Below are 20247 nucleotides of genomic sequence, written 5' to 3' on the forward strand. Positions count from 1 at the left end.
GAGCACTGGAACATGTCACCTAGAGAGGCTGAGGAATCTCCGCCACTGTAGGTTTTTAAGAGCAAGTTGGACAAACACCTGTCAGGGATGGTCTAGTAATACTTAGTCCTGCCATGAGTGCAGGGGACTGGACTAGATGACCTGTCAAGGTCCCTTCCAGTCCTACATTTCTATGATTTCTATGCAAACACTGCCAGCCTGTTACAGCCCCTTAGAGCCAATGCTTGGGCATGCACCCTAGTTTTCTCTCTCCTGGACAACCTAACTCCCAAAGCCCCTGCAGTGACCAGAAGACTTGCTATCTGCAACATCTCATTTTGCATGGTCATAAACCCGTGGGTACACCCTGGAAACCAGGACAGACTGAAAGTTTACCCAGGCTCCCTTCATTTCAATGGGGCAGGATAACACAAGCAAGCTGCCTCCTCTCATAGGGGAATTATAGCCTTTGGGTAGGCCCTGGTGTCCTTGTAGTCATAGGGGACCTGTATGGAATCTAATTTCTCAAGGCACTTGAGTCATTTCAAGCCCTCTTACATCAAAGTCTGAGTGTACCATGAGTCAACCTGGCAGGCCACCATTCCTAGAGCCCTGCATGGATACAAAATTCATATCCGCATCCAAGCCATGATCCACAAACATGGTCTACAGCTATAAAGCAGATATCCGCAGATTTGCAGGGCTCTAACAATTGGCCCTTCCATTTCTATGGGTCCATTTATTACCCACTGGGAGAGCCAGACCCCTGGCCCCTACCAGACCTCATCTCTCTATCGTCAGTACATCCATGAGGAACAATGTTTCTGAATATACCTCTGTTCCTTACATAATACTTAGGGCTGGAGGCTTCCTCCTAGATTCCTGGTGATTGTCCTATTTGGCTGTGGGCTCCGTAAGTCCATGTGTCTTCCCAAAATTACAGTGCAATATGTAACCCAATTTTCTTACGTGTTCCTTTTCCTAATAAGCAAAACACATCATTCCCCTCCCCCATCAGTCCCCTCTGTGTCTGGCCAATCTTCTGGTTTCATTGCCCACCATTGAGTCCCTGAGTCTTTCAGTTTTCTCCCTAAGAGCTGCTCTATGAACTGTGCTATGGAACTGAGCTGAAACTGGGGCAGCGTGACCTCTCTCACATCTAGGCACTTAATATATATATTTATCTTTTACTCCTTGTACCTCTACTGTGGAAAAGGAGCTAAAAAGATGTTCCAAGACTCACGCTGAGCAGGAGCCACCAACTCAAAGGTGACCAGCAGGCCTCAGGGTCACCTCAGGGTCATGATAGACAGAGAAGGGCTGACGCTCACTGGCAGTCCAGATGGTGGCCATGGGTTAATCAGTCTGTGGAACATCAGCTCCCAAAGTTGTTGCTGCTGTTCTTTTTGGACTCCTTCACAAATTGCCACAAGGCCTGCAACAGCTGTTGTTTGGGGGCAGTCTGGGCCTGTTGCCACTTCTGCACTCATGTTCTTCAGTTCAAGTTTGCTTCGCTCCCCACCCCCATGTCCCTTGTGCAGAATATGTCAAAAATATCTCACCCTGCGTGAGCAGCCTGCTCTAAAACAAAGTCCACACCATGAGTAGAGTCACACTCACCGCCCTCCTTGGGTTTGACAAAAAACAACAAAACCTTCAGCTCCGACCATCTCCACAGGTGTGGCTGCCCCAGGGCTCCTCCCTCCAGACTGCTCTGCCCACACCTTTACTTCTCTATGTAGAGAGCACTCCCATCTTCCATACACAGGGGACAGTTAACAAGCTACCTGCAAACCACCAAGCTAGATGAACTCATTTCCCAGCAGCCTCAGTATCTGCCACCAGGTGGGAATGTTTTAGTCAAACAGTGCCAGCCTGTTCTACAATCCTCCACACAGTTAATGTTCTCTCCCACCTTCCCACTTCTTTCTATGAATGTAGTTGCTATTAATGTAAAATACAGCTCAGCAACAAAGATGACAGGCCATACTGTGTTTATTCTGTATTATATTGCTATCAAATATCTTCATTGTATGGACCACTTCTTAATAGAGATTGTTCTGTGGACTCCTCTCCTCCCACTGATGATCGTAAGGGCCACTGTCCCTCCCATTTGTGAACACAGAACAGCTCCTTGGCAACTAAAGTAATTGATTACTTGGGACAGTACCCTTAAGAAATGAATGTATTTACAGTTCTCTTTAATGAATTTAATTTTGTTTTTCTGTCTCTATTTTACTCTTAATTTCACTTCTCCTCCAATATGTTCTGTTCCTCTTTTTAGGGCAAATGTTCCTCTGCTACTCCATCCCCTTATCCTGGTCTCTTCCTGCACACAGGACCCTGTCATGTGGTTCTCTCTCCTCCAAACATGCTTTTCTGCCACTAAATTTCCTTGTGTCCTGGACTCATGGCCTGACAATCAGGACCCCTCCAGCCATTTCTCCAATGGCCATAACCCCCCACTGCCTCATTTTTTCTCCCCTGAACAGTCTCCTCTTGCTGGTGCCTGACAGCTCCAGACCCTGGTGGTGGCTCCTGTTTCCTCTTCTCCTCCTAATAGATGGAGCTATGCTTGCTCTTCCTCCTTGCTTCCAGCTGATTGTATAGGTCGCCAGACTCTTCCTCGATACCTGTAGAAGCAGCTGGAAGCCTGGGAGAGGCAGCCACCACCATACGAAAAGCCAAATCTCCACAGACCACTTTGACAGAGGCTTTCTCATTTGAAGCTTACCTACTGCATGGCAGCATTATACTGTGTACATTGATTGTGCCATCTAAACGACTAATCATAAATTCTGAGCTTCAGCGAAGGAAGTAGTAAGCCAATCAGGCGACCTTTGCCCACCTAAAAATAACTCTCCTGTCTCCTCAATGTTCTGCCCTATAGATGGATTAGGTTATTCAGACATGGTTTGACCTACATGAATCAATTGCTGTTTTATAACATTATAACATTAGTTCTACTGTTCTAATTTTTAGCAATAGTTAGTTTGTGGAGAAACATTTCTGACAAATAAAATCAGCGTCTTGTATCTGACTTCACCTGAACATGGAACCTCTAACTGTTGCCCAGCTCACTGCGACAGAAAAATACAGGATACTTCAACTAACATGTTAGGATAAAAACGAAGGCGGTGTTATCAAGCCTTACCTTTGTCCATCCATGTGTAAGTGGCATAGTGACGCTCGTCGTGTGAGAATGTACTGACTCCATGTAATTGCTGAAGCATTGCCCGTCTGGAAATGTAACCTACTGCCACAAAAACGCATGCATTGCAAAAGGACCAGAACAATTGAGCCAACCATCATCATGACATTTATATGAAAGCAGCCCCGAGCAGTTACAGTCCTAGCGCAGTTCTCTTGGCTGACACAGTGGTCCCACTGCAGTGAGCTGGTGACTTTAAAAGAAAGTTTGATTTATATTTTTTGGAATATTAAAAAGGCAATTCAAATGAAACATTTCCCATGCTTTAATTTATAGAAATAAAACCCAAACTTGCAACCTTTATGGAGCAGTCTTAAAATGAATAATGGTTTCTATTCTCTTTGGCCTCGTGAAAATAACACCACAGTTTCCTCACTTCCCCATGCAGTCTTAAAAAACAGAAGAATGATAATGAAAATGTGTATGCTGCTGACTTACGCACCTAAAGGGAAATATTCTCCTTTCTGTTCTCATTAACTTCTTCAAGGGCTTTGAAAGAGGAATATATCCCTATACATCATCTCATCCATGAAGGTGGCATGATTATGTCAAAATAATGGAATAAACACTAATGAGGAAGCATAAAATCCTTCATTTTTATAGTCAGGAATTGTGAAAGCAAAAGTATTACTTGATATGAAGAATGAGAGAAAAATACTAGTGACTAAGATGAACCTTTGCACTGTAACGTATACATTCACCATCAGAGAGCCTTACAATCAACACACAAAGCCAATGTTCGGTATAAAAAAATCAGGATATTTTGGAAGCAAAGTTACACAGCTGAAAATATTTTTAGGCTCCTCATGTAGGCACTCCTGTAAATTCCAAGCACCAAACATCTGATTTCATGGAAGCCAATGCAAATATTCAAATGTTTTTCCTGAGTATTACTAGTTTGTTTGTAGTACCACAAAACTCTGATAGTCAATATAAACAAACAGTCACAAAATGAATCTTTAAACATTACTTCACAGACGGTATCATCACACAGACAGAGACCGAATCAAATAATTGATGGCAATGCTTCAGCAACACAGAGGAGCAAAAGGATAGGAACTGACACCACAGGGTATTGAAACACTTAAGAATGCTGCACATAGATCTGAATAAAGAAACATCTCTAAACACATTTTACTGGTGCCACGCTCAAGCTACATTGCATGTTAAAGCAATTCACTAGAAAGCAGCAAGAGTTGTTTTAAGCACAAACAAGTACCACTGGAAAATTAACTGAGAATTTATAGTGAGTGCCCTCCTATGAATAGACTCGGACAGTTTCAGACTTTCAGTTGTATTGGTAAGTATGTGAACACATTACTGGTGGAGTATCTCCTAAATCAGAGCAATTTTATCCACTAATGTAGGGCTGAATCTTGTGAGATGGTCACCAGGTGCTCACAGACTAACTGTTCAGCAGTTAGTACAGAGATTCTGCACGTTATTTGCCACTAGGTTACACATGTTGAATGCTTGTGTAACTCTACTGAAATCATTAGAGTTTATGGAAATAAAACTGGTGTGAAATGATGGAGAATCGGACCCTCTCAGAAGATACAGATTGAAGGCAGAACATTTGGATCTTTAGCATGATATCACCTGTGTGTGGGTAGGTTCAGGCCTGGGTTTTGGTTCAGTCTATTTTAAAAATAACCAGGAACTGGGAAAGCAAAAATCCCACTTGATATGAAGACAGACAGCTAAACATTTTCACTGCATGAGCTACGTTCTCCATCAGAAATCCTCATGTATTTAATTTGCAAAGATTTCCACGTTCTACTGTATGAATCACTCGCCTCTACTTACACAACTGAAGTGTTTTCACATTCAAATTACTATGAATTTGAGCTGAATTTGGATTTCAAAAGCTCCCAGTGTGTGGGCCGTTGAGATCTGGGCCCATCTTTATTCAAAGATATCAAACTCTTTAGAGCTTATATAAGAGACTGAAACTGCTTATCAGAGTCCAAAATATCCCCTTGTTCTGAAGCACATTATATTTATGCATGATGCAATTTATATGTCAGGAATGATTTGTGGTAAGCTTTCCATGTAAAACTGCTTCAGGGCAAGGAAAATATAAAGGGTGCTTCGAAAAACAAAGTTCCCTGTTCATTTATAGGGGAATCAAAATATCTCATATTGTTTCTTGAAGCATGCAACCTAGAGCATTTTAAAATTCAATTTTGGCTCTGCTGGGTTCCCTATCTGCATTTTTGTTTGCAACTAACTATTTTAGGCACCTAACTTTGAAATGTTTCGCATTTGAAAAACATTTAGAATAGCTATACTTGCATAACATTATCATCAAAAATGCAAGCACTTCTAAATAAATTATCCCCTAGCTGTGTGCATATTGCTAGAGCACTGTGCGGATACAAATTTGTATCCGCATCCAATCCACGATCTGCACACATGGTCTGCGGATAGCCGAATCCGCGGATGCAGATAGCTGCAGATATAAAGCAGGTATCTGCAGATTTGCAGGGCTCTACATATTGCTCCACAAACCAGGCTAACTGGAGCTATAGAGACAGTGAGGAGCCTCGAACTGTATGCTTCACAAATTCCTTCAGATATTGGAAAACAATTTCTGCCTCATATAATTAATTGCTCGCAAGTGAAACAATTGCAAAATAAAACCCTCAATGCACAGTGCAAAACAACAATCTCAATATTCAGCTGGGTCTAAAGTGTTTCATGAGATCATCTGAACCTGGGAATGAAACAGACAGTAATTTGTATTAAAATTAAGCAGACATCAAATAACTGTAGGATAGCAAATTTCCTTTTATTCTTGTTCACTTTAAAAGTAAGGAAAATGTGATATGTAGGTGAGCTTTCTACACAGCTAACAAGATAATTTAAAAATCTTACTAGAAGAGCCATACTGAGAAACTATTCCCAGAACAACAAAACCGCTCTCCCCAACCGTCCTCTGCTGTTGTTTACTTAGAGCCAATTGAGTAGTACGCTGTTAATATCTGAACCATGGGCTTCCCCTTTGCCTGTGAATAATCCCCAGGTACCCAGGGGATATCCATTCATATACTTTCATAGAGGAGGCAGGAGGGAATGGGAAGAATTTGTTTGTTTTCCCATTTAAAGTAAAAACACTCTCTCATCAAATGCGTAACAAAGGAAGGATGCAATACCGTTGGGGCAAATTGCATGTTGCTGGAAATGTTTATATTTCATTTTTGAACAACATATGGGGTACACAGCACAGTGCTCAAGGTGGGTAGTTTGAAATCAAGCACAGGGAGATGAGGCCCTGGTAGGAGGTGCTGGAATAGCCTGCATGGGACAGTTTTTGACTTTTTGGTGAAAAGTTCTGTTCCAAAAGGTACAAAATTTCGCTCTTCAGACATATTTATCTGACACCCAGGGCTAAGTTACTTCTGACAGGAATGAGCTAGCAGGGGCAGAGATGGGGTTGAGATCTACAGAGGTACTTAGATGCCTAAACCTGAGATGTAGGCACCTAAATTCCAGTTTTAGGTACCAATGGCATCCACAGAACTCCTGCTCAGCTGCTGCCTAGCTCTGTAGGTGCCCAAACTCACTCAACGCCTAAGTGTTTGCCTCTGAGCACATACACTGCTGCCTCCCTCTAGGTGTTCAGATGCCCACCTCTCACCTAAGCCCCAGAGCAGTCCACAGACGGCTGGAAGACAGGCAGAGAAGTGCCGTTCTCATCCATGGGGCCCAATCTGGTAACTGTTCTCACAGGCTGCCTACTGGATCACGTGCCATTCATAATCTGCCAGAAGGACTGGTACTACAATATTTGTACATTAACAGAGAGCCTAATATCTCAGTTGATGCAGACTCCCACAAATTGGAGACTCCTGTTTCAAGAAGATTGACCCATGTCACATGCTTCCAAAGTGCTAACTAAAACACAACAGAATTAAACTCAGATTGAAAAAGAAACACCAGCATTTTTTGTGGTTGTAAGTGGTTTCAGAAATATGTTTATGGGCAAAAATTGGTCAAGATGGAGACAGGCCCTAAACTTTTAGAAGCCATGTAACAGACACCATGATCCAAAGCAACTGCAGAAAATTATAAAGGAATTTCAAAATATTTGTTAAATGTAAAATAAAGGGCATGTAAGGAGCTTCTTATAGTGGTCATGCTATCAGGAGTGCCTATAAATAATGAAAGGAGGAGATGCAGATAGGACAGCAAATGTGAAAAATTAGGATGTGGGTGTGAGAGAGGTAGTAGGAGCCTATATAAGAAAAAGACCCCAAAATCGGGACTGTCTTTATAAAATCGGGACATCTGGTCACCCTAGCTGCAGAAGGAGTTTGGAGCGTATCTGATTCAAATACTAGCTATTTCCAAAGGAAAATCTGATAAGCTCAGACAAGAAACACAAAGTAACTCAAACTTACAAAAACTTGAATAATTCTAGATTGATGGCCAAAATAAATTTTTATGCTTAATAACTTTTTATTGGGCCTATAGAAATGATCATTCATTGTACCTGTCTGTGGTTTCCAGATGAGTTAATTACACAATTCATAAATGGTTCATTTTGGCAACTCTCACTGATGGGTCAGTTCAAGTATACCATGTCAAAGCCTTAAAATGTAGAATTAAAAAGATTATCACAAACAGCACATAAGCAGAGGCAGATTAAAGCAATCTCTACTTGGCACTGTTAGGGAAGTAAACACACTTCACAATGTCTTATTACAATCATTTGTTCAGAGAGATAGAGGTAGGAGGAAAAAAAAAATCTTAGTATTAACATCTAACAAGCCGCCTTCTTCGAGTGATTGCTCATATCCATTCCAGGTAGGTGTACGCGCCGCGCGTGCACGTCTGTCGGAAACTTTTTACCCTAGCAACTCCAGTGGGCCGGCAGGTCAACCCCTAGAGTGGCGCCAGTATGGCACCAGATATATACCCCTGCCGGCCCGCCTGCTCCTCAGTTCCTTCTTACTGCCGTGTCGGTTGCTGGAACTGTGGAGTGCGGCTTGCTGACCTCCACATCCCTAGCTCTCCTGTTCTTGTTTGTCGTTTTTAGTTGTAAATAGTTCTTAGTTAAGTAGTAGATAGACTGTTAGCATAGTAGTTAGTTAGAATCTTGTAAATAGTTATCTAACATCGCTTGCGGGTGGGCCGTCGCCCTCCCTGGCACCCGGCACCGGGCCCATGCCTGGCTTGCCGGGTTTCAAGCAGTGCTCGGCATGCAAGAAGCCGATGCCTCTGAGCGATCCCCACGACGCGTGCCTTAAGTGCCTGGGGGAATCGCACATTAGCGACAAGTGCCGCATTTGCAAGGCTTTTAAGCCTCGCACTAAGAAGGAGAGAGACCAAAGACTTCGCGCTTTCCTTATGGAAGCAGCTGTCTCCGGCACCGGCGGCGCAGTCAGCCAGTTCTACTCCGGCATCGGACCGCGCCGGCACCGGCAAGACTCCTCGGCACCGACCATCTCCAGCACCGGGAGCAGACTCACGTCCCTCGGCGTCTGCAACACCATCTAGGCAGGCCCGAGTGGAGCGCCCGGCACCTACCCTGGCCGTGGCACCGCCTGCAGGACTGCTGTCGACTCCGGGCCCGGAAGGTCCGTCGAGTCCAGCCCCTCCCAGCTCCCCCTTAAGATCAGGGGTCGAGCTACGGGTACCGTCTACGCCGGAGACCTTTGCCTCGGCTCGGGACTTGATCGCATTGACGGAGCCATCTCAGCCTCAGCCGGCACCCCCGGGACGGGTAACCTCCAGGGGTAAGCCGATGCTTCGAGCGCTGTCTCCCGAGTCCCGGCACCGATCACCCCGGAGGCGTGAACGCTCGCGCTCGGGGCGCCGTTCGGAGTCCCGGCACCGTTCTCCCAGGCGGTACCGGTTGTACTCGCGGCACCGATCGCCATCTGCACGGTCCCGGTCGGGCTCGTCTCACCGCCGGCACCGAGACTCCAGGAGCCGTTCACCTCGGCGTTCGGCTCCCCGGTCGACCTCCCACCACCGAACCGGTGGTAGGTCCCGATCCCGGTCGACCTCCCGGCACCGCGCTGGTGGCAGGTCCCGGTCTCCGCTGCCGTCCCGGCACTGCGCTCATCGAAGGTCGCGGTCCCGCTCCCGGCACCGACATCGCTCCCGATCCGGATCTCGGCACCGATCATCACGCCGTTCCCAGTCCCGATCCCGGTACTGATGTGGGTCACGGCACCGGGCCTCGGCACCGAGGGGAGCGTCGGTCGCGGCGCACAGAGCTGCATACCAACCAAGCTCAGCGCCTCCGTGGCCTTCTAGGGAGCCGTCGGTCTCTTCCCAGACTGACAGCGCCTATGCCATGGCACAGGACAGACACTCGGCCCTGTTCCAGGACCCTCCACCACAAGAACGAGGGCCTCCACAGTGGGGGTTTTGGACCCCATGGGCGTACTCTCAAGCCCAGGGTCCGCAACACATTACCCCCCGCCCTATGGGGGAACGAAGACCACCGGAGGCGACGGTATCTAGACCCTCTCACTCCCCGGAAGCAGACGGCACCAGTCACCGGGACCCAGAGCTCCCTCCAGAAACGGAGGTGCAGCCCCACACGGAACCCCCTGTGGACACTTTGTTGCCGGGGGTTTCCTCATCCTCTTCTCCGGATGAGGCAGTGGCGGGTACCTCGTCCTCCAGTCCTCCCCCACTGGACCCGAGGGCACACCAAGACCTCCTCCGCCGAGTGGCACAGAACCTGAACTTGCAAGTGGAGGAGGTGTCTGAAATTGAGGACCTGGTGGTGAGCATCCTTTCCGCCGATACGCCCACCAGAGTGGCCCTGCCCTTTATAAAGACAATCCAGGCCAATGCCACTAACATCTGGCAGTCACCGGCCTCCATCCCTCCAACCGCTCGAGAGGTGGAACGAAAGTACATGGCCCCCTCGAAGGGCTATGAATACCTATATGTTCACCCGACACCCTGCTCGTTGGTGGTCCAGTCGGTGAACGACAGGGAGCGCCACGGGCAAGAGGCCCCAGCACCCAAGTCGAAGGAGGTGAGACGAATGGACCTCCTGGGCCGCAAGGTCTATTCGGCAGGGGCGCTACAGCTCCGGGTCTCAAACCAACAGGCCCTCCTCAGCCGCTACTCCTTCAACTCCTGGGTAGCGGCGGGGAAGTTCGCAGAGCTCTTGCCTCAGGATGCACGCCAGGAATTTTCCACCATCCTGGACGAGGGCAAGAAAGTAGCAAGAACATCGCTACAGGCCTCCTTTGATGCTGCTGACTCGGCCGCTCGGACCCTAGCCTCGGGGCTCACGATGCGCCGAATTTCTTGGCTGCAGGTCTCTGGCCTTCCACCGGAGCTCCAACATACAATCCAGGACCTCCCCTTTGAAGGCCAGGGCCTGTTTTCGGATAAAACAGACCCTAGACTGAAAGATCTCAAAGACAACAGGGTCATAATACGGTCGCTGGTCATGCATACGCCGGCGACACAGCGCAGGCCATTCCGGCAGCAGAACCAGCAGCAGCAGCGGCGGCCGTACCCTCAGTTCCGCCCGCGGCAGGACCTCTCTAGGCGCCGAGGCAGGAACAACCGCCGCAGGCAGTCTGGTGGTCAAACAGGGCAGAACCAAGGCTCCGCCAAGGCCCCTCCAGGGCCTAAGCCTTCATTTTGAAGGTGCGCCCGAGGGCACAGTACCAGTTTCCCCTCCGGATCCCTCCCCGCAGTTTTCCAACCGCCTTTCCTTTTTCCTCCCGGCGTGGACCCAAATAACGTTGGACTGTTGGGTCTTGCGTACGGTGCAGGCCGGTTATCGCCTGCAGTTTTCTTCGCCCCCACCCTCCCACCCACCATCCCCGTCCCTCTTCAGGGACCCCTCTCATGAGCAATTCCTCGTCAGGAGGTGCACGCGCTCCTTGTCAAGGGAGCCATAGAGGCGGTTCCCGAAAACGAGAAGGGCAAGGGGTTTTATTCCCGTTACTTTCTAATCCCCAAGTCCAAGGGCGGCCTCAGGCCCATCCTCGACCTGCGGGAACTCAACAAGTATTTCGTGAAGTTGAAGTTCCGCATGGTATCCCTTGGAACCATCATCCCATCCCTGGATCCCGGAGACTGGTACGCCGCCCTCGACATGCAGGACGTTTACTTTCACATCTCCATTGCCCCCCAACACAGGCGTTTCCTCCGCTTTGTGGTCGACCGCCAACATTATCAATTTGCGGTCCTTCCGTTTGGCCTCTCTATGGCCCCGAGGGTGTTTACAAAATGCATGGCAGTCATTGTCGCACACCTTCGACGTTGCCACATTCACGTCTTCCCCTACCTGGACGACTGGCTGATCCGAGGCACATCGGAGCTGCAGGTCCGCGACCATGTCGACAGGATCAGCACCCTTTTTGCGGCCTTGGGCCTCGTCATCAATGTGGACAAGTCTACTCTGCTCCCCACGCAGCGGATAGAGTTTATCGGGGCCGTTCTGGACTCTACCCTGGCCAGGGCCTTGCTACCCTTGCCCAGGTTCCAGTCGCTGTCGGCCATCATTCTACGTTTGCAGGCGGCCCCGCTGACCTCTCTACGAACATGTCTGGCCCTTCTAGGCCACATGGCAGCCTGTACGTTTGTAACGGCATATGCCCGACTCCGCATGAGGCCTCTTCAATCATGGCTCATTTCGCAGTATCGGCCAGCCAGACATTCGTTGGACACAGTCGTCACCGTCCCTCAGAGGGTGCTGGACTCTCTTCGCTGGTGGCTGGACCAGTCCGTAGTCTGTGCGGGGCTCCCATTCCATCCGCCCCAACCCTCAGCATCCCTGACCACGGACGCCTCAGATCTGGGCTGGGGGGCACACTGCGGCACCCAGAGAACTCAGGGCTTGTGGACACCTCAAGAGATCAACCTCCATATCAACATAAGAGAGTTGAGAGCGGTCCGCCTTGCTTGTCAAGCGTTTGTCCATCTCCTTCAAGGTCGTTGTGTCGCGGTGTTCACCGACAACACGACGACCATGTTTTACATCAACAAGCAGGGCGGTACCAGGTCCTCTCCCCTGTGTCTCGAGGCAATGCACCTCTGGGAGTTTTGCATAGCCCATTCTGTTCACCTTTCCGCCTCCTATCTCCCGGGAGTGCGGAACACTCTAGCGGATCGGCTGAGCAGATCCTTCCGTTCGCACGAGTGGTCCCTCCGTCCGGACGTCACCCTCTCACTCTTCCAGAGGTGGGGTCGTCCCCGGATGGACCTCTTCGCGTCGAGGCAGAACAGGAAGTGTCGAAAACATTCTGCTCCTTCCAGGGTCGGGAAACAGGGTCTCTAGCGGATGCATTCCTGATCCCATGGACAGCCCACCTGTGTTACGCATTCCCTCCTGTTCCGCTGATACACAGGGTTCTCCTCAAGGTGCGCAGAGACAGAGCCCGGGTGATTCTCATAGCTCCAGCATGGGCCAGACAGCATTGGTACCCCATGTTGCTGGACCTCTCAGTAGCCAACCCAGTTACCCTGCCCCTTCATCGGGTCCTGATCACTCAGGACCATGGCAGGCTCTGTCACCCGGACCTTCCATCTTTACACCTTACGGCATGGCTCCTGCGTGGTTGACAGGCTCGGAGTTGCGCTGTTCCACCCCGGTTCGGGAGGTTCTCATGGGCAGTAGAAAGCCTTCCACCAGGGCGACTTACTCAGCTAAGTGGAAGCGTTTCTCCTGCTGGTGTTCAGAGAAAGCTTTTCGTCCTATGGAGACTTCCGTCACCACTATTTTAGACTACATCTGGTCCCTCAAGACCCAAGGTCTGGCGTTGTCGTCCCTCCGGGTCCACCTAGCGGCCATCTCCGCGTTTCATCCTGGAATGGACGGGTGTTCTGTCTTCTCCCACCCTATGGTGGTGAGATTCCTGAAGGGACTGGAGCGGCTCTATCCACAAATTCGCCCTCCGGCCCCTTCATGGGACCTCAACCTGGTCCTAACTCGGCTCATGGGCCCTCCATTCGAGCTTTTAGCTACTTGCTCCCTGCTCTACCTCTCGTGGAAGACCGCCTTCCTAGTGGCCATTACCTCAGCTAGACGAGTGTCAGAGCTGAGGGCCCTCACAGTGGACCCACCGTATACCGTCTTCCATAAAGACAAGGTACAGCTGAGGCCTCACCCTGCCTTTCTTCCCAAGATGGTCTCAGCTTTCCATGTTAACCAAGAGATTTTCCTCCCAGTCTTTTTCCCAAAGCCCCATTCGTCCCGCAGGGAGCAACAGCTCCACTCGCTAGATGTCTGTCGGGCGCTAGCATTTTATGTGGACAGGACCAAACCCTTCCACAAGTCCCCCCAGTTACTTGTGGCAGTAGCGGACCGGGTCAAGGGGCTGCCAATTTCCTCCCAGAGGTTATCTTCCTGGGTTACCTCCTGCATCAGGACCTGCTACGACCTGGCCCACGTTCCGACGGGCCGTGTGACTGCTCACTCCACCAGAGCACAGGCATCATCGCTGGCTTTCCTTGCCCGCGTGCCAATCCAAGAGATTTGTAGGGCGGCGACCTGGTCATCGGTCCACACATTCGCTTCCCATTACGCCCTGGTCCAGCAGTCCAGAGATGATGCGGCCTTTGGCTCTGCAGTACTCCAGGCCGCGACCTCTCACTCTGACCCCACCGCCTAGGTAAGGCTTGGGAATCACCTACCTGGAATGGATATGAGCAATCACTCGAAGAAGAAAAGACGGTTACTCACCTTTGTAACTGTTGTTCTTCGAGATGTGTTGCTCATATCCATTCCACATCCGCCCTCCTTCCCCACTGTCGGAGTAGCCGGCAAGAAGGAACTGAGGAGCGGGCGGGCCAGCAGGAGTATATATCTGGTGCCATACTGGCGCCACTCTTGGGGGCGACCTGCCGGCCCACTGGAGTTGCTAGGGTAAAAAGTTTCCGACAGACGTGCACGCGCGGCACGTACACCTACCTGGAATGGATATGAGCAACACATCTCGAAGAACAACAGTTACAAAGGTGAGTAACCGTCTTTTTTCAGCCAAAGACAAGTAACCTTGAAGTAGTAAAAAAGACACCACACAGCAGAAAACTAGAGCAGATGAAATACTACAACAAGAATGCCAGTTATTCCACTGCAAGTGGGAGAAAATGTAAGATTTCAAATACAAAGTGGCTGGCACCTGCCAAAGTAACAGGTATACCATCTGCCTCCACGGTCTTGTCATAAACACATGAAAGTTAGGAGGAAAAGACCGTTACTCACCTTTGTAACTGTTGTTCTTCAAGATGTGTTGCTCATATCCATTCCAGTTAGCGTGCGCATGCCGCATGCATGTTCGTCGGAAAACTTTTACCCTAGCAACACTTGGCGGGTCGGCTGGGCGCCCCCTGGAGTGGAGCCGCTATGGCACCAGATATATACCCCAGCCGACCCGGCCACCCCTCAGTTCCTTCTTGCTGGCTACTCCGACAGTGAGGAAGGAGGGCGGGTTTGGAATGGATATGAGCAACACATCTCGAAGAACAACAGTTACAAAGGTGAGTAACTGTCTTTTCTTCTTCGAGTGATTGCTCATATCCATTCCAGTTAGGTGATTCCCAAGCCTTACGCAGGCGGTGGGGTCGGAGTGAGAAGTGGCAGAGTGCAAAACCGCTGAGCCAAAGGCTGCATCATCTCTAGACTGTTGGACCAGAGCGTAGTGCGATGCAAAGGTGTGGACCGAGGACCAGGTAGCTGCGTGACACATCTCCTGGATTGGTACATGGGCCAGGAAGGCGGCTGATGAAGCCTGAGCTCTGGTAGAATGTGCAGTGAGATGGCCGAGGGAACATGAGCCAGGTCATAGCATGTGCATATGCACAACGTCACCCAAGAGGAGATCCTCTGGGTGGAGACAGGAAGGCCTTTCATCTGGTCAGTCACTGCAACGAAGAGTTGGGGCGATTTCCAGAAAGGCTTCTTCCGATCGATATAAAAAGCGAGCACCCTACAGACATCTAAAGAGTGTAACTGCTGTTCCCGCTGAGATGAGCGAAGCTTCGAGAAGAAGACCAGAAGGAAGATGTCCTGATTGGTATGGAAGGCCGACACCACCTTAGGGAGGAACGCCAGATGTGGTCGCAACTGTACCTTGTCCTTGTGAAAGACAGTATACGGTGGGTCCAGCGTGAGCGCTCTAAGTTTGGAGACCCGTCTGGCAGATGTAATGGCTACTTGAAATACTGTCTTCCAGGACAGGTATAGCAGCAAGCAAGTTGCCAACAGCTCGAAAGGTGGAAGCATAAGCCTGTTTAGGACTAGGTTGAGGTCCCAGGTATTGACAGGGCAGCGTACGTGGGGGTAGAGGCGCTCTAGGCCCTTAAGAAATCTGGTAACTAAAGGGTGGGAAAACACGGAGTGGCCACTTTCTCCTGGATGGAATGTGGAGATGGCTGCCAAGTGCACTCTCAAAGAAGATATCGTCAGGCCCTGCTGCTTAAGGGACCAGAGGTAGTCCAAGATAGCAGGGATCGAAACTTGAGAGGGAGCCGTATTCTGTGTTTCACACCAGCTGGAGAAACGTTTCCACTTGGCCAGATATGTTGACTGAGTGGAAGGTTTTCTGCGACTCAGGAGTATATGTTGCACCGGAGCGGAGCAGCGTAACTCCGACCTGTTTAGCCACACAGGAGCCATGCCGTGAGGTGAAGGGCCTGCAGGTCTGGGTGGCGAAGATTGCCGTGGTCCTGTGTTATGAGGTCCGGGTGGAGAGGCAGGGTAATTGGGTCGTCTATGGACAGGTTGAGCAGTGTGGTGTACCAGTGCTGTCTGGGCCACACTGGCGCGATCATGATTAGGTGCGCTCTGTCCCTGCAGAGTTTTATCAGGACCTTGTGAACCAGCGGGAACGGAGGGAAGGCATAGGGCAGCCGGTGCTTCCACAACATGAGGAATGCATCCACAATTGATCCCAGTGAAAGACCCTGGAAGGAGCAGAACGCTTGGTATTTCCTGTTTGTGCAAGAGGCGAACAGGTCTATGTGGGGAAAGCCCCACTTCTGGAAGATGGAATGAATAACGTCTGGTCTTATTGACCATTCATGACAGAGGAAGGATCTGCTCAGCTGATCCACTAGAGTGTTCCGAACTCCTGGGAGAAAGGACGCTACCAGGTCTATCGAGTGGGCTATGCAGAAGTCCCAGAGTCGGATGGTCTCCTGACAGAGGGGGGAAGATCGAGTCCCTCCCTGTTTGTTGATATAATACATGGCCGTTGTGTTGTCTGTAAACACTGAGACACAACGGCCGTGTAGATGCTGCTGGAATGTCTGGCACGCCAAACGGACCGCTCTCAGCTCTTGGACATTATGTGCAGCGTCAGCTCCTGTGATGACCAAAGGCCCTGGGTACGAAGGTGTCCGAGGTGAGCCCCCCATCCGAGAGATGACGCGTCCATCGTCAGGGACAGCGAAGGTTGTGGCGGATGGAACGGTAACCCTGCACATACCAGGGAGGGGGTTAGCCACCAGTCGAGGGAGCGTAGGGTGCTTGGGGGAATGGTGACTATTGTGTCTATTGGGTCCCTGCCCGGATGGTAGACCAAATTGAACCACACTTGGAGGGGTCGGAGGCGGAGCCTGGCATATTTGGTCACATAAGTACAGGCTGCCATGTGACCGAGGAGACCGAGACAGGTGCAAGCTGAGGTCGTTGGGAAGTTCTGCAGACCTCGAATGATCGTTGCCATTGCCTGGAATCGCGGCTCGGGTAGGCAGGCCTTGGCTAGATTGGAGTCCAGGGTAGCTCCTATGAAGTCTAGCCTTTGTGTGGGGACCAGTGTGGATTTCTCCACACTGAGCATCAAGCCTAAGCATGTGAATAGGTCCTGACGATGCCTATATGCTGTCTGACCTGTGCCTTGGAGCTCCCTCTGATGAGCCAGTCGTCCAGATATGAGAATACGTGTATTTGATGGCGGTGGAGGTGTGCGGCGACTACGGCCATACACTTTGTAAACACCGTTGGGGCCATGGAGAGGCCAAAGAGGAGGACCGTGAATTGGAAGTGCTGGTGGTTGGATACAAAGCGAAGGTACCTCCTGTGTGGAGAAAAATTGGCGATGTGAAAGAACGTGTCCTTCATATCGAGGGCAGCATACCAGTCTCCAGGATCCAAGGACGGGATAATGGTTCCCAAGGAGACCATGCGGAACTTCAACTTTATCATGAACTTGTTGAGGCCTTGCAGGTCTAGGATGGGCCTGAGGCCTCCTTTCGACTTGGGGATCAGAAAGTAACGGGAGTAAAACCCTTTGCCCCTTTCGTCTTGTGGTACCTCCTCTATTGCTCCTATGGTGAGGAGCGTCTGCACCTCTTGTACGAGAAATTGTTTGTGAGAGGGGTCCCTGAAGAGCGACTGGGTTGGCGGGTGGGAAGGCGGGGATGAAACAAATTGGAGGTGGTATCCTTGTTTCACTGTGCGTAGGACCCATAGGTCTGAGGTCAATCGGGACCACGCCGGGAGGAAGTAGGAGAGGCAGTTGGAGAAGGGAGGAAAAGGATCTTGTCTTGAAACTGGTACGCCGTCCTCGGGCGTACCTTCAAAAGGCAGAATTAGGCCCCACTGGTGGTTTTGAGGGGCCATGGCTCTGGTCCGCTTGGGGTCTGGACTGGCATCTATGGCCACCCCGCTTGCGCCATCTGCTAAAGTCTTGCCTGTGTCTGGGCACAAAGTACAGGCGGTGAGTCTGTGGACGGAAAGGTCTGCCATTGGGTCACAGGTGTATGCATGCCCAAAGAGAGCATGATGACCCTGTTGTCTTTCAAGCTTTGTAGCCTGGGGTCAGTCTTCTCCGAGAACAGACCCTTAACATCAAAGGGTAAGTCCTGGATGGTATATTGCAACTCAGGTGGGAGGTTGGAAACCCGTAGCCATGAGATGTGCCTCATGGTTATACCAGAGGCCAGAGTTCTGGCTGCTGAGTCGGTCGCATCTAGAGGAGCCTGGAGGGAGGTTCTGGCCACCTTTTTCCCTTCCTCTAGGAATGCAGCGAATTCCTGGCGGGAGTCCGGGGGGAGTTGTTCTGTAAATCTACCCACCTCTGCCCAGGTGTTGTAGCTATAACAGCTCAGTAGAGCCTGCTGATTTGCCACCCAGAGCTGTAGGGCGCCTGCCGAATACACCTTGCAGCCGAGTAAGTCCATTCGCCTAGCCTCCTTTGACTTTGGGGCTGGCGCCTGTTGGCCATGGCACTCCCTCTCATTGACTGATTGGACAATTAGCGAGGAGGGTGGACATATAGATACTTGTACCCCGAGAGGGTACCATGTATTTGCGCTCGACCCCCTTTGCTGTAGGGGGGATGGAGGCTGGGGACTGCCTGGATGGTCCTGATAAAAGGCAAAGCCACCCTAGTGGTGGTATCTGCCGACAGGATGCTCACTACAGGGTCGTCGACCTCCAGGACCTTCTCCACCTGGAGGTTCATGTTGAGCGCTATTCTCCTGAGGAGGTCCTGATGGGCTCTTAGGTCTATTGGAAGCGTCCTCGAGGAGGAAGTCCCTGCCACTGCCTCGTTTGGAGAGGAAGAAGATGAAATGCCAGGGACGAGCGGGTCCTGTATGGCCTCTTGCTCATGTGCCAGTTCCTGCTCCAGCAGCACCAGGGAACCCGGTGGGTGGACTAGTGGCTCCTCCGTCTCGGGTGGAGGAGGACAGCTAACTGTGGCCTCTGGTGCTCGGTGCTCTGATGAAGCGGAGCGGGCCGGAACTAGCGGAGCACCTTGGGCCTGGTGGTGTGCCCAAGGTGTCCAAACGGACCACTGGTGAGGTCCTGGGTCCTGAGGCCGGGCTTCTTCGAACAGTCCGGTGGGCACATCGGAATCGCAGTCTTGGCCATAGTAGCTGTCCGCGTGGGAGGACATCGACGTATGTCTGGATGGCCATGGAGGAGCGGAGAAGCCTTGTGCAGGTGTTCCAATGGACCTGGTTCCCCTACGAATTGGGGACCGGTGCCGGGACGCGTATCGGTACCGGGATCGAGAGCGGGACCTGCGACCAGATAGGTGCCGGGAGGTTGACCGAGATCTCGAATCCCGGTGTCGTGACTGGCTTTGGGAGGCATAGTGCCTGGAGCGGTGCCGGGAACTGGAGCGGTGCCGTGGGTAATGAGTTGGTGAACAGGAGTCCAACCGGTGCGGCGAGTCTGACCGGTGCCATGTAGTAGAACGGTGCCAGGACTGCGAGCTGCGTTGAGAGTGGGAGCGCTGTCTGGACCTGCAGCGTCTGCGGGACTGCGAACGTGAGCGGTACCGGTCCGCTGCGCCGACAGAGGGTGGTCTAATCAAGGTCGGCTTGCCTAAGGAGTGGATTACCTTCACCAGCAGTGTCGAAGGTAGAGGCAGTGCCGAGTCTGTCAAGGCGATCAGGTCCTGTGGCGCTGAGAACGCCTCTGGCGTGGACGGCATGGTGAGCTCTACCACCGCATGCGCCAGGGAGCTAACAGGCTCCGGACTTGACGGCCCTTGTGGGACCGGAATCAACGGTGCTGATTTAGTCGGTGCCGCAGTGGGTGTCGGCGCTGGGCGATCCAACCTAGGCGTACTCTCTGGCTGCAGTGCGGGCGGTGCTGGAGCAGCAGGAGTCTTGGCCTTCCTCAACCTCGGGGGGAGGGAGCGTCGTGGAGCCGATTTCGGCACCAGCGACGTCCGGTGCCGTGAGTCTTTGGGTGTACCGGTGTGGTCCGGTGCCGCGGAGGCCCTTCTGCTCACCGACTGACCAGCGCTCGGTGCCGAAGGTGTAGGGGTGAGAGCCGCCTCCATGAGGAGCTGTTTAAGCCTGATGTCCTGCTCCTTTTTTGTTTGCGGCTTGAAAGCCTTGCAAACTGGGCACTTAGCTGTCAAGTGCGATTTCCCGAGGCACTTCAAACAGGAGTCGTGCGGATCTCCTGTTGGCATCGGCTTGTGGCAGGCCGAGCATGGTTTGAAACCCGGTGAGCCGGGCATAGGCTCCGGCACCGGGTGCGGGGAAGGGGCTACTCCCCGAACCCGGCTAACTATTACTAAACTAAACTAACTATTTAAGGAAGAAACGTGTGTGCGTGTGTATATATATATATATATATATATATATATATATAAAGAATTATA

General features: G+C 51.1%; 1 protein-coding gene and 1 long non-coding RNA gene across 8 annotated transcripts in view; one reads left to right on the forward strand and one right to left on the reverse strand.

The window, feature by feature from the left end:
* Positions 1-20247, reverse strand: part of STXBP5L (syntaxin binding protein 5L) — a 434978-nt gene that overhangs the window by 18573 nt on the left and 396158 nt on the right. For 3 of the 6 annotated variants that reach the window (XM_050956783.1, XM_050956762.1, XM_050956814.1), the window contains one exon: positions 3134-3235. The exons of 2 other annotated variants lie outside the window; for them this stretch is intronic. In XM_050956783.1, coding sequence (XP_050812740.1) covers positions 3134-3235 — 102 coding nt within the window. The remainder of the gene's footprint in view (positions 1-3133; positions 3236-20247) is intronic. One more of the 6 variants, XM_050956772.1, reaches the window with a different exon arrangement.
* Positions 6580-20247, forward strand: part of LOC127055760 (uncharacterized) — a 38783-nt gene continuing 25115 nt past the window's right edge. For both annotated transcript variants that reach the window (XR_007775611.1, XR_007775612.1), the window contains exon 1: positions 6580-6906. This is a non-coding gene — a long non-coding RNA (uncharacterized LOC127055760). The remainder of the gene's footprint in view (positions 6907-20247) is intronic.

This window comes from Gopherus flavomarginatus, chromosome 1 (genome assembly GCF_025201925.1).
Source record: "Gopherus flavomarginatus isolate rGopFla2 chromosome 1, rGopFla2.mat.asm, whole genome shotgun sequence".
Lineage (NCBI taxonomy): Eukaryota > Metazoa > Chordata > Testudines > Testudinidae > Gopherus > Gopherus flavomarginatus.